The 21,497-nt window shown below is 41.5% G+C and overlaps 1 protein-coding gene across 3 annotated transcripts in view; it reads right to left on the reverse strand.

The window, feature by feature from the left end:
* AGAP1 (ArfGAP with GTPase domain, ankyrin repeat and PH domain 1) overlaps window positions 1-21,497 on the reverse strand; it is a 634,167-nt gene that overhangs the window by 181,737 nt on the left and 430,933 nt on the right. For 2 of the 3 annotated variants that reach the window (XM_065412923.1, XM_065412922.1), the window contains exon 11: window positions 12,508-12,676. In XM_065412923.1, the coding sequence (XP_065268995.1) occupies window positions 12,508-12,676 (169 nt within the window). The remainder of the gene's footprint in view (window positions 1-12,507; window positions 12,677-21,497) is intronic. The other variant, XM_065412924.1, reaches the window with a different exon arrangement.

Genomic DNA, 21,497 nt, shown 5'->3' on the forward strand with positions numbered 1-21,497 from the left:
TCATCGGGGACACAGATCACCAACTCATATCTAACCCTGGTCAGTGGTAACTGAAAACTGGACCTGTGAGTCTGTTCCATTTGAAGTCACTGAGAGTTGTGCTAATAACTTCTATAAAAGGAGGGCTGTTCAGCAGCTGATGTAGCAGGTGGACACATGTCTGCATCTAGTATTGCTACCCCAGAATTAGCCCTTCTTTTGGCAGTATCGCTGGATACAGCGGAAGCTGAAGGGATCTGGAAATTACCCCCTGTAGAGGTAGTTCCAGGTCAGACTTGAGGCACACTGACTGGTCAGCATGGTGAAGCTGGTCTATTTTGTGCCTGTCACAAAATCTAAACAGAATTTCACTTCACCTTTAAAGTTAAATAAATAAAATGCTGTGTTTACTTAAGTTATATCCCACAACTTGGACTTTGGGTGCCATGACAGCAATACAACTTTTTTAAAGTGTGGTCTGAAGGAAATGAGCCTTGCTAATGCTAAGTAAAGTGAGAATTTGTACCATCCTCCTCTCTGCTCAACCTGGTGTGCAAGTAGCCTAGCCTGTGGGTAAGTCTGTGCAAACCCAATTCCCCAATTAAAACCTGCAGTTTGGATCATAGGCATTGCAAACAAACTAACCTTGCAACTTGGGTTGGAAGACTATCTACAGCTTGAACCTCTAAAGGGATCTTCCCACAAATAGCACTTCACTAAAAAAAACAGAAACTCCTTCCCCTACTTCTTACCTTAGGGGTTGTCTACACAGTGCATTAGACTACATTAGAGGGGTGTAAATAGTGGGGCATGCTAGCTATGTTACGTACTAACTGGCCTGTATGGATCCTCTTGGAGTACACTAAAAGTTCCCTAGAGTGCATTAATGTAATATTGTTTGAACTGGGTCTATATTAATGTGCGCTAGGGAATTTTAATACGCCCAGCACGGTCCACACTGGCCGCTTAGTGCGCACAAGAATTTAGACCCCATTAGTGCAGACTATGCACTATATAGACAAGCCCTTAGATGTCTTCAGATAGGGTCCTAGGACTTGTTAGGAAGAGACAGGGGAAAGGAGATGGTTATTTTTCTTGGCCTCCAACAGGTGAGTTACCTGCCCTAATTAGAGATGTATTCCAGGTTAGGGGGGAAAAGCTTTTCTGCAATCAGTTTTACTGGTTCTGGAAAGGAAGTGATTCATAGTACTCAGAATTTTTCGTTTCATATCTTTACTAAGGGATTTATTTTCCCTAAGTAAGTTAGAGAGCCTGTAAAATTAGAGCTAAGTAAGGGGGGAATGGGAACTTGATATTTTGTTTTTAGGATGTTAATTTATTTTCCTGGCTTACTCTCCCAGATGCTGGGGATGTGACAACAACCTAGCGGGAGGTAAAGATTATGGATAGTTACGTCGGTGCCCTTGGTGAAGCCTTTAAAGTCAGGAATATGGAAAGCCAGCAAAAGAGTTCTGCTGGAACTGGGATACATGTCTCAAGGCAAGGCTAAACCTTTGTTCTCAAGCAGATAGGGCGAGGTGGAAAAACACTAAATCTTGTTTGAAGAAAATTTCAACATTGACTTAAGAGTTAAACACTTTTTTGCCCATGAAATCTATGCTGTACTTGCTATACATCATTTTACAAAGCCAATTTAACAGATGTAACTTCCAGGTGCTGTTTGGCTCACAAATTTTACATTATGGGGTAACTGCTGAGCCTCATTATAACCTCACCACAATTAGCCTGTTTCCTTTTTTTACCACAAGACTACCTGTAGCAAAGCCATACTGTAGTCCTTGGTCATGCAATTTCAGGAATATATTTTTTTTTACAAAGCTGGGACATTGCTCTCAGCATTAAATAAAATGTCAATGGGGATAATTACTGATAAGGAACTCCGGTTGTCTTTTGTGGTAGCAGTATGCAGAAATGGCAAAAACGTTTCACGAAAAATATCCTGCCCTTTTTTTTGCATGCTATTTCAAATGCTGAAATTTTGCTGCTAAAAATTTTGGCAGCATGGAAAAAGAATCTGTAAGGCCCTTTTGCACTAGAATTTTCAAGCAAGCAGAAATACTATCGCCGACATCTTTGAAATATGTCTGGATTTTACTAGGTGAAGAACGAGAAAGATTGCATGTGCAATAAATACACATGTAGAGGGAGGCTTTTGAGACGGAAGGTGAGAGGACAGGAAAGAGCGGGGCTGTTACAGCACCATCACAGAAAACAGTGGTGACGGGGAACATGGCACCTATTTAATGACATCTTGAGATTGACCAGTTATGGAAGGAGCGCTATGCCCTGTATTTGGAGCACAATAAACAGAGGTACCTTTGAAGCACACATCCCAATCTCTATCTTATCATATACACGGATAATGATTCATATAGGCATGTGGGTTCCAACAGGTAATCTTTCGGAAAGGCGAGGCTAGGTGCTGGTTAAGCATTCTTAGCTCATATTGCTGAACAGTAAAGTATTGCAGCAGAGCTGTCTCATGACTGAAGCAGGTGTAAATGGCTGCAAGGTGGTTGTGGCCCAGAAGACAAAAGCACAGCCCACAACAATTATTGGTGGGATTTTGCCTCCTTCGGAGGGAGGCAAGCATCACTCTCACCATTTTACAAATAAGGAAATTCAAAGAGCACAAGGCCAGTTCTGCCATGGCTCTGAAGAGAGACCAGCGTTACCGATGTAGCTACAATATTATTCAAAATTTATAAGCCAAAACCATATGCTGTCCGCAAACACCTGTGGTTAGATGTTGATAAGACGTTTGGCGCTGTGTGTGTGTTCCCTTTGTGTGTCGCCCTAGCCCTGCGCAGACAGCTGGCACAGCAGACCTCGAGCGAACCGCCCAATGACTACAAGATCAGTTAAGGGATGAAGGCACCCAGCCAGGTTTATTGTCAACGAAGCACGATACTAGTATCCCGCAGACTCTACCGGACCACTAATATATGTATGCCTGTAACAATGGACCAACTCAGTGAATGGCAGGATTTTCCGTTCCTCCCTAGGCCAGACAAAGACACTTCCTCTGAGATAGATCTTTATACCTCGATACAAACAAGTTACATACTGCCCCCTGACATAGTCAGTTAGTGCCCTCTGGCATGGCTAGTTATTACCCATCACTTTGTACATGTTGGTTCGATCAAACCATCTTTATTACGTACTGTCATCCTGACCTTATCTTTTAGGAGGAGTCAGTGCATTCCTGTTATCCTTAGGGAATGTTTTTGTACCGTCCTTGATATTGGGATGTTCTGGTCCCACTTGATATCAGGATGTGTCTGTGACTAGCACTTCTTAGGAATGTGTATTTTTGCAATATCAGCCCTGTTCTTGCCAGGTTCTGTGAGTAGGTTCTACCTCAAACCAGGCCTCTGATACAAGGGCTTGTGTCTCAGGGTCTCTTCCTACTACACCGCCAGGTGACATTCCACTCCCTAAAGAGCCCAAAATAGAATTTAGGATTCCAGATTCCCAAATTCTTCTGCTGTCTAGCAAACAGCTGTATAAGACACAGGCAAAGCATATGTAGCATTCCCCTCTAGTGGCCTCTTCTCACAGAAGACAATAGCCTATTACTGTTGTCGTTTACTCCTTTAGATTGAGCAATAGAGGTCTGTGATGTGCATATTATGGTCCTGGATTAAAATGCGGATGGCCCATGTAGGGGGCACTATGGTTCTCTTTTTTTCAGTTAGCTTAAAAACCCCCAGGACATTTCATACTAAAAATGTTAAAAGAATGTTAAGGTTGCAAAATCAAGCACTCAAGGGTCAGAAAACCCCAGAATTAAGGTGCAATCTTAATTCTGCCTTCTTGTGGAAATGCATTATGTTATAGGTTGATTTACATTATCATGTGTTTTACAGGATCCCTGCCTTATGTAGTGCACAGGAGAGAAACTGAATAAGGCAAACAATTGTTAAATAAGATGGTATGTTCTCTTGTGTTTAAGACACTGCACGGAACTGCTGGGTTCCATTAGACTTCCTATGAGATGATGCCCAAGACTATCACAATGCATAAGTGCAAAGAAGCTGAATTAAAGTTGGACAGGAATCATAAATCTCACATTTTCTAAATGAGTATTAGACATTGCAACCTTCATGTTCTTTTAACATAGTTTTTTTTTTTAAAGTATGTAGTTATGTCACATAAGACTGAAAGCCAGCCAGGCGTGCTTTTTTGGTATGAGCAGCTCTATCATGCACCAACGACATTAGGTCTACAATGACAGAAGCACAAAAAAACCCTGTAGAGAACTGCTCCTCTTAGGAAATGGTAAACTCTGAAGCAGTAAACAAACATATGGTAATATTAAACATAGGAAAATGCAACAGTTCCTTGCCTGTATAAAATGGGGGGATTAAATAAGGCAACAGCAAAGGGAGTGCAGACCTCCCCGCTTTCTCAGAGGGCTGCCTATGTTTCTGTGTTAAAACAATAAATAATATTCAAAATCTATGTAGCTAATGGTGTCTCAAAAATTTTAACAGGAACTTAGTTCCCAAATATACTTTTGACAAGAATTCAGTCCCAGGCTGGACTGTGTAATTACTATTGATTCTAAAAAAAATTGGGGAAAAGATAATTATTTTCTAACTTCTTAGCTGTGGTCTCTCCCTCAAAGAAATGCAGTTTAAATATTACTGTCATGGTTACATAACATTGTGATACGTGTCTTAGAAACACCCAAGAGTGAAAATAGTATCTGCTGATCCTTCCTGAGCACACAGAATAGACTCACCCAATCTGGGAACAATAGCAGGCGACATCACTTAGCTAACTACACTCAACCTGAAGGCAACTGCATTACAATTTTTATACACAGATTTAGTTAAATCTGTGAAAAACTCCTGCTTTTCTGTGAAAGCACCATGAACACAATGAAGGTCAAATTACAAATGTTTTCAGTTGTGACACAAATATTTTGCACTTTTCTACAGCAGGCCATGAAATTTCCCCTTTCATCACCACCTCAGAAAAAGATTTTCTTTGGCTAATTCACATCTTCTCTCTCCAACTCTTATCAGCTACACACTAGCACTGCTTTTCAGTAACTTTTTCCAATGCAAAAACAGAAGTGTTTTCAATCTGTCATTACTGTATTGTACAAAGTGTTCAAACCTCCCCACCACTACTAGTTTTTCAATAGGTCCTCAAATGTGAAATACCATACCTGAAATTAGAGAAATACACTGCATATAGGTTTCCTGTACTTCAAACATATTTATGTGCATTTTCTCTTCGCAGTCACTTTATACTCGTGCAAGATGTCATAGTGAGAAAGCTTTCGAAAAAAATATTTTCAGCACAATTTATATAAAGACCAACCAAAACATATATTCAATTGTATAATTTAAATATGTACTGATTTCAGAACCTTATCTGCTGTGTATGGGAGTTGAACTGCACCTGTCTATATTTCCTCTCTAGTTGAATTGAAGCTGTGATCCTCTATCTGTGTGAAGAATGTTTCCAGCATCCTTCACCATTATGAGGGTCAGAAGAGCAAACCAATTTATAGACTGATGTAATCTTCTAAAATACTAACATTTCCATAGTATTATTTAAAGGCATCGCTTGTTATATACCCCCTCAATTTTATCTGAGCTGAATGCTAAAATGTTGAGAATGGAACTCTGCTATACATTTGACAGACAGTACAACCAGCCCTAGCAGGTACCATTTTTTTTACTTGTTTTTAATGTTATCTTGTTTTTATTCAATAATTGCGGCTGAGACCAAGCAAGAGATGGTTGATTTTAAAGCTCTGAAACCATAATTTTTGCCCATGGAAGAAATAAATGAATTCTCTTTCCCTGACAGTCTTTGTTCTGTCCAGGTAATTTAATAGCTTGACAGACATACTGGTGATGCCGCTTACTTCCTTAAGAGTCAGAAGGACTGAAAAGGAGGTGTGATGTCTTGATTTTAAAATGGTAAAAAGAAACAACTGAGTAAAACTTGAGACAATAAAAAACTATTAAGTCAATCACTGGTTCAAAGAGTAGTTCATCTTCCAGCTGGCTACAGGAGTATGACCAGAGGACACAGTTTTACCACTGCCTTGGAGAACCTGGCAATGTCAGAATAAGCAGCTTGAGATGTTTTCCCCCATATATAAACCGAAGGTGACTAAGGTAGTCAGATGCATCTGTAAGAGAGATGCTGAGGGTCCTTCAACAAATCATCACAAAGAAAACGAAAGCAAGTTTTGACTGCTGCTGATTTTGGACAGATTTTAGCACTCCAGTATTTGATAATGTGTTAGATGTGGCACTTGGCCTTGGATGTAGAGGCTTTCTAGATTGTAGGAAGACATCAACTAACTGTTTGGCATACCCAGAGTCTTCAAAATACTTGTTCTTTTAAGTTCCAGCCCATCAGTTTGAACCTGACAGGGTACTGGCAACATTGGGTCCTGTATGTCTCTGGAGAGAGGTTACTTCCATTGACAAGAGGCTGATATTTACACCAGTCAAGAGAATCCAAGCCTGTGGGCCTATTAGGATGACACTGGTCCCATCACTCCTCTTCTATATACATCCTGAGACAGTTTGCGCTCATTCACCTTTCATTACCTGGTACCAACTCCTCGGAATCCCCATCATCTTTCCAGGACGCTCAAATAGACACTTGTGAATGTTCAGGAGGTCTCTTTTGTGAAGCTGACGATTCAAGAACCTTAAAACAAAAGCTTCAAAAAGCCCCCAGAAGCAGTCAGATTTATAGAGCTGAAAAAAAGTCTCTCTAAAGGAAGAGGGAAAAGTCCCTCTGGAGGATTTTTTTTGCTCTTGGTTTCACATTTTTAGCCAGATTCTTCTCTCTTGGACCAAGCTGAGCTTGAAAAGTAAGAAAGAGTCCTCTCATGGAAGACTCTTGTAGCTCCCTCTTCAACTATGGAAATTATATCACCCTTGATAGGCATTAGGATGCAGCAACTCTCTCAATACTTGATATCATCTTTGTTCTCTCAATGGAATCCTAAGGAAGGCATCCTTGGGCACAGAGTCAGATGGATAACAAATTATGTACTTCCCACTTTTGGGAAGTTCTGTTGAAAGAGACCCCTACCATGCCATGGCTAAGGGATCATGGCTCAGACAGCACAAAAAATAACATACTTGGGTCTGAACGTAAGGCCATCTACAGAGCTCTGCTATCCTTTAAAATACACCATCTTCTTTGCTCTGTTATCATACAAACTGCCAATTCTGCAATCAGTTTATATTAAAAAAAAAAAAAAAAAAAAAAAAAAAAAATCAGAGATCCACATGAAGCAGTCCCCTAGCCAAGGAAATCAAAGAGTTGCTCGTCTAAGACACACACGGGCCAAAGAATGGCTGCATGAATTGAGTGATGGAAACCACTTCAAAGCAGGACAGGGGAAGAAGTGAGGGTGGTCTGACCATTTGGTTCCCTTTCATTCCTCACTGCACCCAACTCACTCAGTTTTGCTAGGTGCAGGGGAGACTTCAGCCACTCAATATTAATAGCTGTCCTAGTAAGCCATGAAGAGGGCTCTGGCAATGACGGCATCAACCATACCTGGGTGCCAGCCCTGGTAGAAAGACAAGATTTATGGTGCAGAATCACCCTAAGGATCCTCTGAATGTTGAGAAGTCTGCCCTAGGAGAGGTAGGTCTGGTTTAATTACCCGCCCTGGCATGTGGAGGATATAGCTGGTAGCATGAGAAAGAGAATCTCCTCCATTTCAGACTCTCACTACAGTTTGCTTTCTCCCTGTCTTTCTATCTGCTCTGCCCATGGAATGGACAGTTCAAGTTCTGCTGGGCGGAAGGCAGAAGGATCATTCCTAAGTGCTGGGCAAGGAACTCCTGAGAGGGGGCAGTGTTGGAGCCAAATTTTCAGTACTAGAGCAATCCATCCACCACCTACCTTGCGGGAAGTGAGAAGCAGCTTGTTAGTTCCAGGTCATGGGAGTCTCTAGACCTTTCTAGAGGTTTGTAACTTTGTTGGGCTGATACTCTCCTCAACTGTCTTGTGAGAATAGCACCGGTGAATGGTAGGATGACAGAGCTGCTAATTCCCAACAAAGGATGACACAGGAATAAGAACCTTTTCCTACAGACCTTGGCTCCCTAGAGCAGAGCTGTTGGTTTTGTCATGCTGCCGACTGGCTAGCCAGTCTAACTATAATATCCCCACTCTACTCACCAACCCCCATGTCTGTTAAAGTGGCATGGTGAGAAGTACTGCTGCTCAGGGCAGCAGTGAAAGGGCACTAGAAATTCTGCTGCCCTGAGACAGGAATAAGCTGTGTTGAGGAATTGTTCCTTCAACGCCACTCCCTATTTGGTACTGAATTGTAGTCTGGCCCTGCTCTGCTCTGGTGAGTGAAGTTAAGGACAGAGCTAGTATTGAAACTATAGGCCAAGTTGGACAATGGGAAAGATGCTGTACGCACCTGCAGCTCTCAGTGTGAACCTTCCCACAATCCTATTAATAAGGGTTTGCTGCAGTTTGGCTCCCCTCCTACATCAACGTTGGGGGGAGGGATAGCTCAGTGGTTTGAGCATTGGCCTACTAAACCCAGGGTTGTGAGTTCAATCCTTGAGGGGGCCATTTAGGGATCTGGGGCAAAAATCTGTCTGGAGATTGGTCCTGCTTTGAGTAGGAGGTTGGACTAGATGACCTCCTGAGGTCTCTTCCAACCCTGATATTCTATGATTCTATGGAGGACAACATATGCTTTGCAGGGACTGATGTCTATACAGAATGACCTGGATATATACCTCACTCTAATTGGTTGAAGAGGATGCCAAAACAGTATAACTGCCTCTCAAAGACACTCACATCAGGACTATAAAGCCTCTTTTGCTTCCTAAGTAACTTCACTGCTTCATACATTAAAAAAGGGTTTATTTATATTTTTTAAATGTAAACAGCAACAATCCATCCACTCCCTTCAAATGTGAGTGAAAAATGTGTTATGCTAACTACATTCAAGGTCACAAATATCAAAGTTGATTGTTAACTCAGTAATAAAGGGGAAAAACCCTCCAAGTGATCAGCAGTGTTTTGATAAATTGGCTGTTTGGGTGACTAAGGAAAGAGGGGTCTGATCAGCAACAGCAGCAACTTTTTTTTTTTTTTTTAAAGTACATCAGACGGAGCAAGCCTGCCAAACGACCAATGGGGACCACCGGACGATTGAGGTGCTAAAGAAACACTCAAGGAAGACCAGGCTGTTGTGGAGAAGCTAAATTAATTCTTTGCATCAAGACTTCACCGCAGATGATATGAGGGAGATTTCCACATCTAAGCCATTCGTTTTAGATGACAAATTTAAGGTGTAAATAGAGGAGATTTTGGAAGAAATTGATAAATTAAACAGTAATAAGTCACCAGGATCAGATGGTATTCACCCAAGAATTGTGAAGGAACTCAAACATGAAATTGCAGAACTACTAACTATGATATTTAAGCTACTACATAAATCAGCCTCTATACCAGATGACCGGCATATAACTAATGTAATGCTGATTTTTTTAAAGGTTCCACGAACAATCCTGGCAATTACAGGCTGGCAAGCCTAACTTCAATACCAACCAACTGGTTGAAACTATAGAAAAGAAGAGACTTATAAGACATCTAGAAGAATACGATTTGTTGGGGAAGAGTAAACATGGCTTTTGTAAAGGGTAATTATGATTCACCAAATTATTATAATTCTTTGACAGTGTCAACAAACATGTAGACAAGGGTGATCCCCTGGATATACCATACTTGGCCTTTCAGAAAGCCTTTGACTCCATGCTCTGGGAGTCCTTAAGCCTCTGACTGCCAGATGCTGGGACTGGTCAACAGGGGATGGATCACTCAAAAATTGCCCTGTTCTATTCATCCCCTCTGAAGCATCTGGCACTAGCCACTGTCAGAGACAGGATACTGGGCCAGATCGAACCATTGGTCTGACCCAGTGTGGCCGCTCCTAAGTTCTTAAGGTCCCTCACCCAAAGGCTCTTAAGCAAAGTAAGTAGTCACGGGGTAAGAAGGAAGGTCCTCATGGATCAGTAACTGGTTAAAAGATAGGAAACAAAGGGTAGGAATAAATGGTCAGTTTTCACAGTGGAGATGTTAAAATAGCGGGGTCCCTCAAGGATCTGTACTGGGATCAGTACAGTTCAACATATTCATAAATGATCTGGAAAAAGGGATAAACAGTGAGGTGGCAAAGGTTGCAGATGATTCAAAATTACTCAAGATAGTGAAGTCCAAATCAGACTCCAAAGAGTTACAGAGGGATCTCACAACACTGGGTGACTGGGCAACAAAATGGCAGATGAAAATCCGTGTTGATAAATTCAAAGTAATGCACATTGGAAAACACAATCCCAACTATAAATACAGAATGATGGGATCTAAATTATCTGTTACCACTCAAGAAAAAAAAAAAACATCTTGGACCATTGTTGAAAGTTCTCTGAATACATTCTCTCAATGTGCAGTGGCAGTCAAAAAAGCTCACAGAATGTAAGGAACCATCAGGAAAGGGATAGATAATAAGACTGAAAATATCATAATGCCACTATACAAATATATGGTATGCTCACATCCTGAATACTGCGTGCAGATGTGGGTGCCTCATCTCAAAAAAGATATATTGGAAAAGGTTCAGAAAAGGGCAACAAAAATAATTAGGGGTATGGAACGGCTTCCATATGAGGAGAGATTAATAGGACGGACTTTTCAGCTTGGAAAAGAGACGACTAAGGGGGGATAAGATAGAGGTCTATAAAATCATGACTGGTGTGGAGAAAGTAAAGAAGGAAGTGTTATTTACTCCTTCTCATAACACAAGAATTAGGGGTCACCAAATGAAATTAATAGGCAACAGGTTTAACACACAAAAGGAAGTATTTTTTCACACAACGCACAGTCAACCTGTGGAACTCTTTGCCAGAGGATGTTGTGAAGGCCAAGACTATAACAGGGTTCAAAAAAGAACTAGATAAGTTCGTGGAGGATAGGTCCATCAATGGCTATTAGCCAGGATGGGGAGGGATGGTGTCCCTAGCCTCTGTTTGCCGGAAGCTGGGAACGGGCGATGGGATGGATCACTTGATGATTACCTATTCTGTTCATTCCCTCTGGGGCACCTGGCATTGGCCACTGTCAGAAAACAGGATACTGGGCTAGATGGATCTTTGGTCTGACCCAGTATGGCCGTTCCTATGTTCTTATGTAATACTGCGTGCAGTTCTGGTTGCCCCATCTCCAAAAACATATATAAGAATTAGAAAAAGTACACAAAAGGGAAAAAAAATTATTAGAGGTATGGAACAACTTCCATATGAGGACAAATTAAAAAGACTGGGACTGGTTCACCTTAGAAAAGAGATTATGAAGGGGGGATATGATTGAGGTTTATAAAATCAGGAATGGCGAGGAGAACATGAATAGGGAAGTGTTATTTATCCCTTCACATAATGCAAAAACCACAGGTCACCCAAAAAAGTCAATAGGGAGCAGGTTTAAAACAAACATAAGGAAGTACTTCTTCACACAATGTACAGTCAATCTGTGGCACTCATTGTTGGAGATGTTATGAAGGCCAAAACTATAGCTGGGTTCAAAAAAGAATTAGATAAGTTAATGGAGGACAGGTCCATCTAGGGCTACTAGCGAAGATGGCCAGGGACACAATCCCATTCTCTGGGTGCTCTTAAATGTCTCACTGCCTGAAGCTGGGACTGGATGACAGGGGATGGATCACTCAAAAATTGCCCTGTTCTGTTCCTTCCCTCTGAAGCATCTGGCACTGGCCACTGTCGGAAGACAGGATATTGGGCTAGACAGATCCTTGGTATGGCTATTCTTATGTTCTCTAAGAAATGAAGCGTCCACCCTCACTCACTGTTTCCTGCTTCTGGTTGGGAGGAACATGGGACATTTTAAAAAGGAAGCTGCTCTCTCACTTTCTGCAGCATAGCGTATGGGAGGATTCTGCAAATGAAGATGTTCCTCTTCTGACCCTGCTTCAAACAGCTGACAATAACATGGAGAGGGAAGAGACAGAAGTTAGACATGGGTGCTGTGAATCCCACTGGCACATTGGAAGTGCCCTTTTCCAATGGCATACATCTCTTGTTTCTAGCCCGGAAGGGATGCAACATATTGGACCCAATAACCTCGCACTGGGACAGGACTGAATATTTTTCATTGTGAGCCGTTGTGTAATTTAGAAGGGAAATAAGGAAATATTTCACTGGCTAAGCACTTTAAAATAAATAAAAAGGTGGCAGTTTAAAGGTGCTCAGAGGTTTGAGATCTCTTGTGGGAAATGGATTAGTAGACAGAGGGAAAGTTTAACATTCATGGATGTCATTTGTCACATGAATTTGTAATTTATTTCATAGCCATCTTTCCCACATAGGTGGTATATATGTATGAACATATGTGTGCACTCACACACACTAACGTATTTGACTGGAAGTGAACATAAGTCCTTTTGTTTTGCTCAACATGCTATTCTCTTACCTGAATTAGGAGAGATGTGTAAACTGCTCATGTCTTTGGACATACCATTGGTTTTGGGACTGGAGATGGGTGCACAAGCTGACGTCGCTCGAGGTGGCCTCTTTCCTGGCACTTTCACAGTAGTTCTCAAAAGGTCGATTTCTTTTCCGTGAACGTTCTGCATATAGTCCTGCAGAGAAACAAACCAATAAAATAAAATAAAAAAGGTATAAGAAATCTAGAAGTTAGAATAGTATATTAAGAAGTGGAGACTAAAAAGTGGGCAAAGCTTTTCATAATTCTTGTTTATCAAACACATAAATGCACCAAGAGGACAGATCCTAATGCAGAAAGAGGTTGGTCAGTGGCTTGAATAGAAACATCCACCCGTTTACCAGGATTCTGCAGCACAGCAAATTACACTCATCTTCTTTATACCCATACAGAGTCTCCAGAAAAAGGGGCCTTTGCATTTGTTCTCCAAAGAGAATTCTTTTATAGAATTCTCTAAAAGTATGTGGGGTGACCAGTGTAATAGTACGGTCATGTAGACTTAGCCAGACGATTAGCTACTATATCTGGAGCTACCAGATATTTCAAGAATAGGGCCAAAAATTAAGTGGTTAGTATGCTAGTGGTACAAAACGGCTCGTACAAAAGCCAGAGTTGCATATTTCTGAGTTCCTCAACTCCATAGGTAACTATGCAAATAAAATGGATTGAAACTACCCTATAGCGTTCTCTTTTTTGGAAACAGTCTTGTAATTCTTAGTTGCCAGGCTAACATTTATTTTTGTGATAACGACAATGTTCTCTTCAGGGCCGTTTCCCATTAAGTAATGGACTTGATTCCATAATGTTGGGATTAGGAAGGCTGAATTAAAGGCAGAAGGATTAAAATAGTTTGGCACATAGGCCTGTTATGGGTCCAAATGACTGCAACTCTTATATGGCTACAATTTGGTAGATTATTTATTTTCCATAAATACCACTTCACCTTTGACATAGCAACACAAATTTTACAATATGAAATACACATTCTGTTTAAACATGCTGAACTCTGCTACTGGGGCAATACTTATTTTCTAGTAGACTTATACAATTTGATAAAGAAATTATATCGGCTTTCTTCAGGTTGTTTGTGAATGCAGTAAATATTTACATGGTATAAAGGGGAAGTCGGAACAGTTCACTGGAGGTATTAGAGTGCAGAGTGACACTGAAATATAAGTATCAGAGGGGTAGCCGAAAATAAAAAAACCTCCCTTCACTAGTTTCTGGATACAGTACAAGATGAAAAGAATAGCTCCCCCTTATAAAACATCAAGTTGGTATAACTTTCTTGTTCAATGCCAATTCTTCACAAATTAAAATACAATAAGAGGAACGTAATTGAGCATTTATTGCTTATGGGCTCTAAAATGAGGCTAATCAGATAGTGACTAAACCTCAGCATGCGCTCTTTTAATAGACACATTTTATTTAACATACAATAACTGATGTATTCCATTTAAATTTTGCTAATGGAGAAGTTTGAAGTGTTCTCTACAAATTCTGGAACTGGAGAGTACACAAATCACCTTTAACCCTCAGTTTTGGAAATGTCTCAGGCACAGATTAAGTTGCCTTAAATAGAGAAGGAATCAGGTTTGAAAGTGAGGTATAAACTTACTGAAGAAAGAGTAAATGAATGTTGGGAAGCAGGGAATAAATATACTGTAACTATTATTTTCCTATTAAACAAAGGCGCCCAAACAAAATAGAAGCTCCAAAAGCACTAAATGACAGTTTACATTATTGCTTTCTATGGATGTATTGAATGCACATGACAAAGACCCTTTCATTCTGTGCTGAGTGCATAACAATAATCCTGTATATTTCCCCGTAGAGGGAGAGAGGAAAGCACTGAGCTTCCTTCCACTAGGATGTCAACTCGCTCCTAGCCCTGCATCCACCCATCTTAGATCTGTACTTGAGGAATTAAAGTTACAACTACAAAATGATGCAGCCTGTTCAGAAGTGTGATGTGTGGTTTGATCAGATTAGAACAGATGAGGGTCTTGCTGTCATCTGGAATATGCTGTGTTAAAGAGAAGAGAGCAAGTCTGATTTTGATATGCAAATGTTACAGATATAACTCCCCTAGATGTTAGTTGTAGAAAATGCTGATCTGAGAAAAAAGGGGAAAAAACCCTTTAACAAGGCATGAGGGTAATTCAAAGCCAAGTACTTTTAAACAGCACTTAACAAGTCCCTAGAGCCTACTCAACAGCGGGCCACCCCAGAAGTGCCATCTTCTGCCCCTCAACAGCTTGAAAAAGTAGTAATTGCAAATCCATTTGCATTTTTCTTCTCAAGTTGTCCATGTTCATCATTCAGCACTGTGAAAAAAATAAGCACCAGAGCAAAGGGAACCCTCCCCAAATGCGTCAATAACAAGATAACGGAGTGCCTGAATCCCCCCGCACTCCTGCTCTTACACCTTTGCCATCGCTTGTTTTTCACATTTCACTCCTAATTATGTTGCATCTATTGCCATACACTTAATTAGCTGCATTAATGTGATTTCTTTTCACATAGTCAAGCAATTAAGAGCTATGATTGAGTTTCATTCAATTAGCCTCAACAAACATGCTAATTGATGTCCCAGATGCAAATGAGGTGCAATGAGAGAAACCTGCTAGCAATCGAGAGTTGTGTCAGAGAGAGACAGCTCTCAGCTTGCTGACAGAAGCACAGCTTAACATGGCGACCACCTTCTGTGGAGCTGCCTTTTGAGGAAGGGAGATAAGCCATTAATGCCTCAGTGTACCAAACAGATCCCTACAGGAATAATGTGCAGCACTGAATCAAATCAGTGTCGTCTCCAATTCTCACAGAAATGGCTGGTAGGCACACTGTAAGTGGGGAAAATGCGAGGAACTTTACTAGGATTTGGTAGGCGTTACTACCACATTATAACCACCACATACACAACGTCTTTATCTAAAAAATTGTTTAAAAAAGTGTTCATCTAATCTCCGAGCTTGTGAAAATACTACATAGGTAATGGCCTACAGTTATCAGTAACTGGCGACTTCATCTTAGTCAGCTGTGGGGCATGCTGGTACTTGAAGTTAAGCCTAGAACACATCAATCAATCAATAATCCCTAAAAATACACTCACTATATTGATTCTCATTGCTTTTCATCCTGAGGTAACACCGTTAGCAGTTTGCTCAAATATAGCGCCACTGAGTGTTAATTTGACTACTCAAGGCAAGTGACTATTATCTATAAGACTAAATTAACTGCTAAAATATCCGTGATTGCCATAGAAAGGACAAATACTTGTGGAAGCAGCAAAATGTTATTTGAGAACACCTCAAAATGAATTGCCCATAGTGAAAAGACATGTTATGCAATAATACAACTTTCTTTTCAGAAAAACCGTAAATGGAAATATAATTAAGTTAAACAATGAAATGGATGGAAGCTGTTTAGGCAAACACACTGACTGACTAAAGAGATAGATATGACTTGCCTTTCTAAATAGGCCTTGTCTTGAGAATATTTAATACTGCTATTTAAGGATGTTCCTTACTGACTGGAACAAATAATTGCAATGAAAACATTACCCAACTGTTGGTATACATTCACGTGGGCTTCAGTTTTTTAAATCACTCACACACACAAAATTCAGTGAACTCAGGTGTCCAATTATCATACATTCATTCCCAAGACAATTAGAATCCTCCTTTATAAAAAAAAAATTGAATAAAAACTGCTATGAAGAATTCTTCAACAAAACTACTATTCATGTCATGGAAAAACACAATCTTGTCTACAGGGGGAAAAAAATCAAACTTTAATTTTCAAGCTTTAAGAAAGGAACCACAAACATGTCCTTCCATATCTCATAACATTGGGCACAGTAGTTCAATTTCTTCTCTACACTACTGTCTGCACATGAGAATATGCCTTTATTTCAGCACCACTTCAAATAAGAAAAAATCAGAACATAGCTCCCCCAGGTTTGGAGGAGTGTACAATGCTCTCTTAAAAAAGACACACAGTTTATTTTAAAGGCAGAATTATAGGACCACGCTCTTTCCTGCTGTATGTTCCCTCCATTCCTCATGTTGCCTGTCTGGACTCTACACTCCTTGGCACAGGAACTATATTTTTAATATGATTTAAGGGCATAGCACACTGCATTGTGGAGGAAATACAAATAAATAAATTACCACACTATCAGCTGCATTTCACTTTTTCTATTTCCAAAACCTAGTTTATTATGCAAGAACACTCTCCATGCGTTTGTGGCTACCTCACATTTAAACAGTTACCCCTGCCATTGAGCAACACCTGCAAGCACCCAGCCACTTTTGTTTCTACAACCTGACTAATAAGCTAACAGCTAGTGAAATGTTACAAACTAATAAAATATGCAAACTGAATTTGTAGATACCAAATACCATAAACTTACTTCAGGTTTAAAATCCACCTTATCTGAGGGCCTTAATCTCCGGTGCATTGCTCCCTGTGGTCAGCGGCAGCTCCAGGCACCAGCGCTCCAAGTGCGTGCCTGGGGCGGCAAGCCGCGGGGGGCGGCCTGCCGGTCGCCATGAGGGCGGCAGTCAGGCTGCCTTCGGCGGCATGCCTGCGGGAGGTCCGCCGGTCCCGCGGATTCGGCGGCAGGTACGCTGAAGCCGCGGGACTGGGGACCTCCCGCAGACGCACCGCCAAAGGCAGCCTGCCTGCTGTGCTTGGGGCGGCAAAAAAGCTAGAGCAGCCCCTGCTTGTGGTTAAACAACACTTGTGCAAAGTAGGTGTAAAATACGATCATTCTGATTATACTTTATAAATAACTGTACAGAGAGCAAAGAAGTGTAACCCACACGCCTCCTGGGTGTGGTGTTCTGTCCCATCTAGTGGCACCGAGACCACTTAGAGAGAGTTAAATGAGTCAGCTCTACAGCCTTAGCTAACAGGGAGTTGGCTTTTAGCTCATGCGGTAGAAGTTCATGCCCTAAGCTCCAGAGGTCCCAGGTTCGATCCCGCCCAATGACGACCGGGGTCGGTCAGTGTTACAGAAGCAGAGACTGAGCTTGAGTATGGCAAAGCAAGTGAGACTTTTAAAAGGGAATGGAATTATTAAGTAGGTAGCTATAGACCGTGGGAGCCTAAGTGGGAGAGTTCTGCACTGCTTTATGTAATGTACAAAAATGAGTCTGTCTCAGCCTCTGGCTGCCAAAGCAGACCAGGACTGGGAGACACTGCGCCTTGTACTGTTGCTACTGGACTGTTCTGAAATGACAGTGAAAGGTCCAATGTTGCAGTGTGGTCCTCCTTGCATAGAAACCATATCAGCTCTTTCCCTGGGAGGCCTCAGAGGGGGGGATTTTTAGGACCCCCTCTGGTTGCATTTGGATGGACTATAGTTGGAGCAGCCCTTCTCCACAATCCTTCCCCTCATACAATAGAATACACATACTGTGTACCATGATTAGGGCCCTACCGAATTCACGGTCCATTTTGGTCAATTTAATGGTTATAGGATTTTAAAAATCTTAAACTTTATAGTTTCAGATATTTAAATGACAGTGTTGTAACTGTGGGGGTCCCAACCCAAAAGGGGGGGGGGGGAGTTACAAGACTATTGTAGGGAGGTTGCAATATTGCCACCCTTACTTCTGCACTGCTGCTTGTGACAGCACTGCCTTCAGAGCTGGGCTCCCAGGCAGGAGGTGCAGCGCTTCCTGCAGCTGGCCGAGGTTCACTGAGGTGATTATGACCCAGCCCTGGGAGCAGCCCATGCTGGGGAAGAGGAAGTCCAATCCCTGCCCAGGCAGAACTAGCAGCTGGAGCCTGGTGCATTGTAGGAGCCCCCGGCTAGAATGTTCCCAGCCCTGCCCCTCCCCGACTCTGGGCCCGGCGCTCAGGTTTAAAGGGGACTGCGACTGGCTTTGTGTGTGTGGGACCACAGCGGCCCCCCAACCACAACACCCTGTGCAGTTGCCCACAGCGCCCATCCATAAGGCCAGCCCTGCCCCCCCCCAAAGTGACAACCTCCCCATACCATGCCACCCTCACTTCTGCTTTGCTGCCCAGCAGCCCCCGCTCTGTGCTCATCCAGCTCTAAAGGCAGTGCAGAAGTAAGGGTGGCAATACCACGGACCCCCCTGCAACTGGCAGATTTCACTGTCCGTGATGCGTTTTTCATGGCTGTGAATTTGGTAGGGACCTAACCATGATAGCTGTTTGGCTGAGTACACTCTTCTTTCATGCTCAACACCAACACACTCATCACAAGGTTGCTGTGTGTCACAAAATCAATGTGCCTAAATCTAATCTAACCTCTCACGTCTCAGAAAGTCCTGGAAAAAATTGGTCCCTCAAATTTTCATTTTCTCTCTTGCATTCCCTTCCTTTTTCTATCCCCCATTGATAACTTACTCTAAGATAATAAAATACAGAATTTAACCCGTAGAGTGTTGGCTTTTTCCAGTCAAATATTAAGTGGTACATGAATATTTCTGCAGTCCTCAAAGTGTTAACAGCCAGAAAAAAACACACACTTACCATTCTGTGACTTGTGTTGAGACAATCTAACAGCTCCCATTTCCCATGCTAGAAACTGGTTAAGACACAGGGCAAGTAGTTAGGAGTTCTATTCCCACTACAGTTATTGGTTTGCTGGTGCTGGGCCAGATATTTGATATATGTACATTAGATGCCCTGTCAGCAGATAAGAGACCCTGCTTGTCTATCATATAGAGATGTTTGTGAGGCTCACTGCATTAAGGCTGGTATATCACTTCCTTATCCGTAGGTGAAAAATGCTCCAGAAGTATTAAAACAGGAAGCCCGTGTTTGTATCTCAGGATGGCATCTTGGAAGTTTTTGGAGAGAGGGAGCTAAGATTAAGATGGCATATTTTAGAGAACAATACTGACTTAGGGAGCCATGAATGGTAACCTGCAAAGCTATTGTTCATCGTCAGGAACAACTGCTTTGTCAGAAGCGGGTGCGAGATATGGACTGGTAAATGCTGAAGCCGTACTTTTGAGTGTACATGGCAGTCAGACATTTTTATTGCAAAATGCCGTCTGGAAAAGATGCAAAACAAAATTGCTAAACTGCAAAGGAAAAAAAAATAAGGGGGAAAAACAAAAGGCCCCCTTCCCTTTGCTTATTGAGTTCAAAGGCATAACATGCAGCACCCTGCAGCAAATGGGAAGCTACACTAATTTTAAAGCCATAAAACGCTATAAAGTGCCCTGCGGGGCAGGACTACACTGAAGCTAGTTGCACCTAAATAAGACATGGTTCATTTACTTCGCAGCTTAGCCTAATGTAATCATCAGCGGATTTCTAGCCTAGAGTTGTAACAGGCAAATAGCCGATACTGCGGAGGCGACACTCCCAGCCATAGAGGGGGCCTCAGCTAGATTGCTGTTGATTAGAAAATTTTTCAGTTTTGACAAGCACTTAATGAACATAAATCGCACCTTGATTGGTTTCCATTTGGGGCCACAGGCACACCTGAGAAAAAACAACAATCTCCAACTCCACTTCCCCCATTCTTTGCAGAGACCTCCGAAAAAAACCTACAGTCCTGTTATGAGCCACATAAGAAAATGTTTATCACAAGTTTCTGTGCAAGCAGCAGTAAAAGAACATTTTCCCTAAATGCCTTCCTACACAGAGATATGGACATTACATCCTTTAACATCTTAGTACACTGTGACTTCTTAAAAGGTACTACAAAGCTACCTCCCCAGAAAATAAACTGGGGGACAATTAGGCATTTTAAAATGTGTGTCAGTCTGTTCTGGAAAACACTTTGATCAACCTAAAGCTCCTTCTGGGTCTTGGTAACAAGAAGGTCATCTTGTTCCCTTACTATTAACATTGAGACCCTGAAGTTAAAGGAATAAAAAAACAAAACATTCACTGTGTCTATGCTACAATATTAATCAGATCAATTGGTGCTCGGGGAGGGAGGGGGGTAGGAAGAGTCTTTCAATGTAGAACACCAGATCTCAAACATACAGAATATTGAATTTTTCATAGTTTGCACATTTTCATGGAAATCTGAGCAGGTTATTCTGTGTCTGCCCCTCACTCCCCCCTGCTCTCACTAGATCATAGCAAGAACAGATCTAACATTTCGTAAACACTAGATCACAATTTGTCTATCACAAATAATTTATGTAACATTTATGTCTATACCGGTTAGTTCTACTAGAAATGGAGCTTTATTTTCATAAAGCATCTCTTCATAAATCAATCCCTTGCCTTTTGCTATTTAAATTGCAACTTGTTCAAGTAACCAAACACTTACAGACCTGTCTTTTTGGACAATGAGCTTCACTCTTTGCTGATATCTCTTACATATTGCACATTTACAGTGTTCTGCAAGTAATAGTTCCATGTGCATTGCAGTACCCTACACTAATTACATGTGATAAATCTTGTGTCATATGCTCAGAAACAAATGGATTCCAAGCTAAATATGCTTTATATATTCACAGGTCACTTAATGCACAAACAAGGAGAATCTCTACCCGGTTGTGGGACTAGTTACATGGAAACAACAGGAATAATCAGTCTTCATTACCCTAAGCACAGACTGCTTAAGTGGGAGTCTTTTATGGTACAGCTTACTGACCATTATACAGGACACTGAGAACTTCACATTTCATTATGCCCATGGCTTGCCATGATTTTTCACTTGGCATAGCAGGTGCAGTGGTGATTTCATTTAGGGCTACGCTCAGTTTGAAGGGACACTGTTAAGGTTGTTAGGATTTAAAATTTACTTACCTCGGCAGTTTTCCCACATTGCAAGCCTTACCTTAAGGGTGGCAGCTATGTATTTAGGTGGTTTTTAAAAAAAAACAAAAAACTAATCCTTACTGCAGCACTGTTTCAAGGAAACAAAGCAGCCTATCTCCCAGTAAACAACAAACTGCATGGATGATCTCTGTAGTGGTCCCCTCTGGCACACTACCAACCCCTTTGTT

The sequence above is a fragment of the Emys orbicularis genome, chromosome 11 (genome assembly GCF_028017835.1).
Source record: "Emys orbicularis isolate rEmyOrb1 chromosome 11, rEmyOrb1.hap1, whole genome shotgun sequence".
Classification (NCBI taxonomy): domain Eukaryota; kingdom Metazoa; phylum Chordata; order Testudines; family Emydidae; genus Emys; species Emys orbicularis.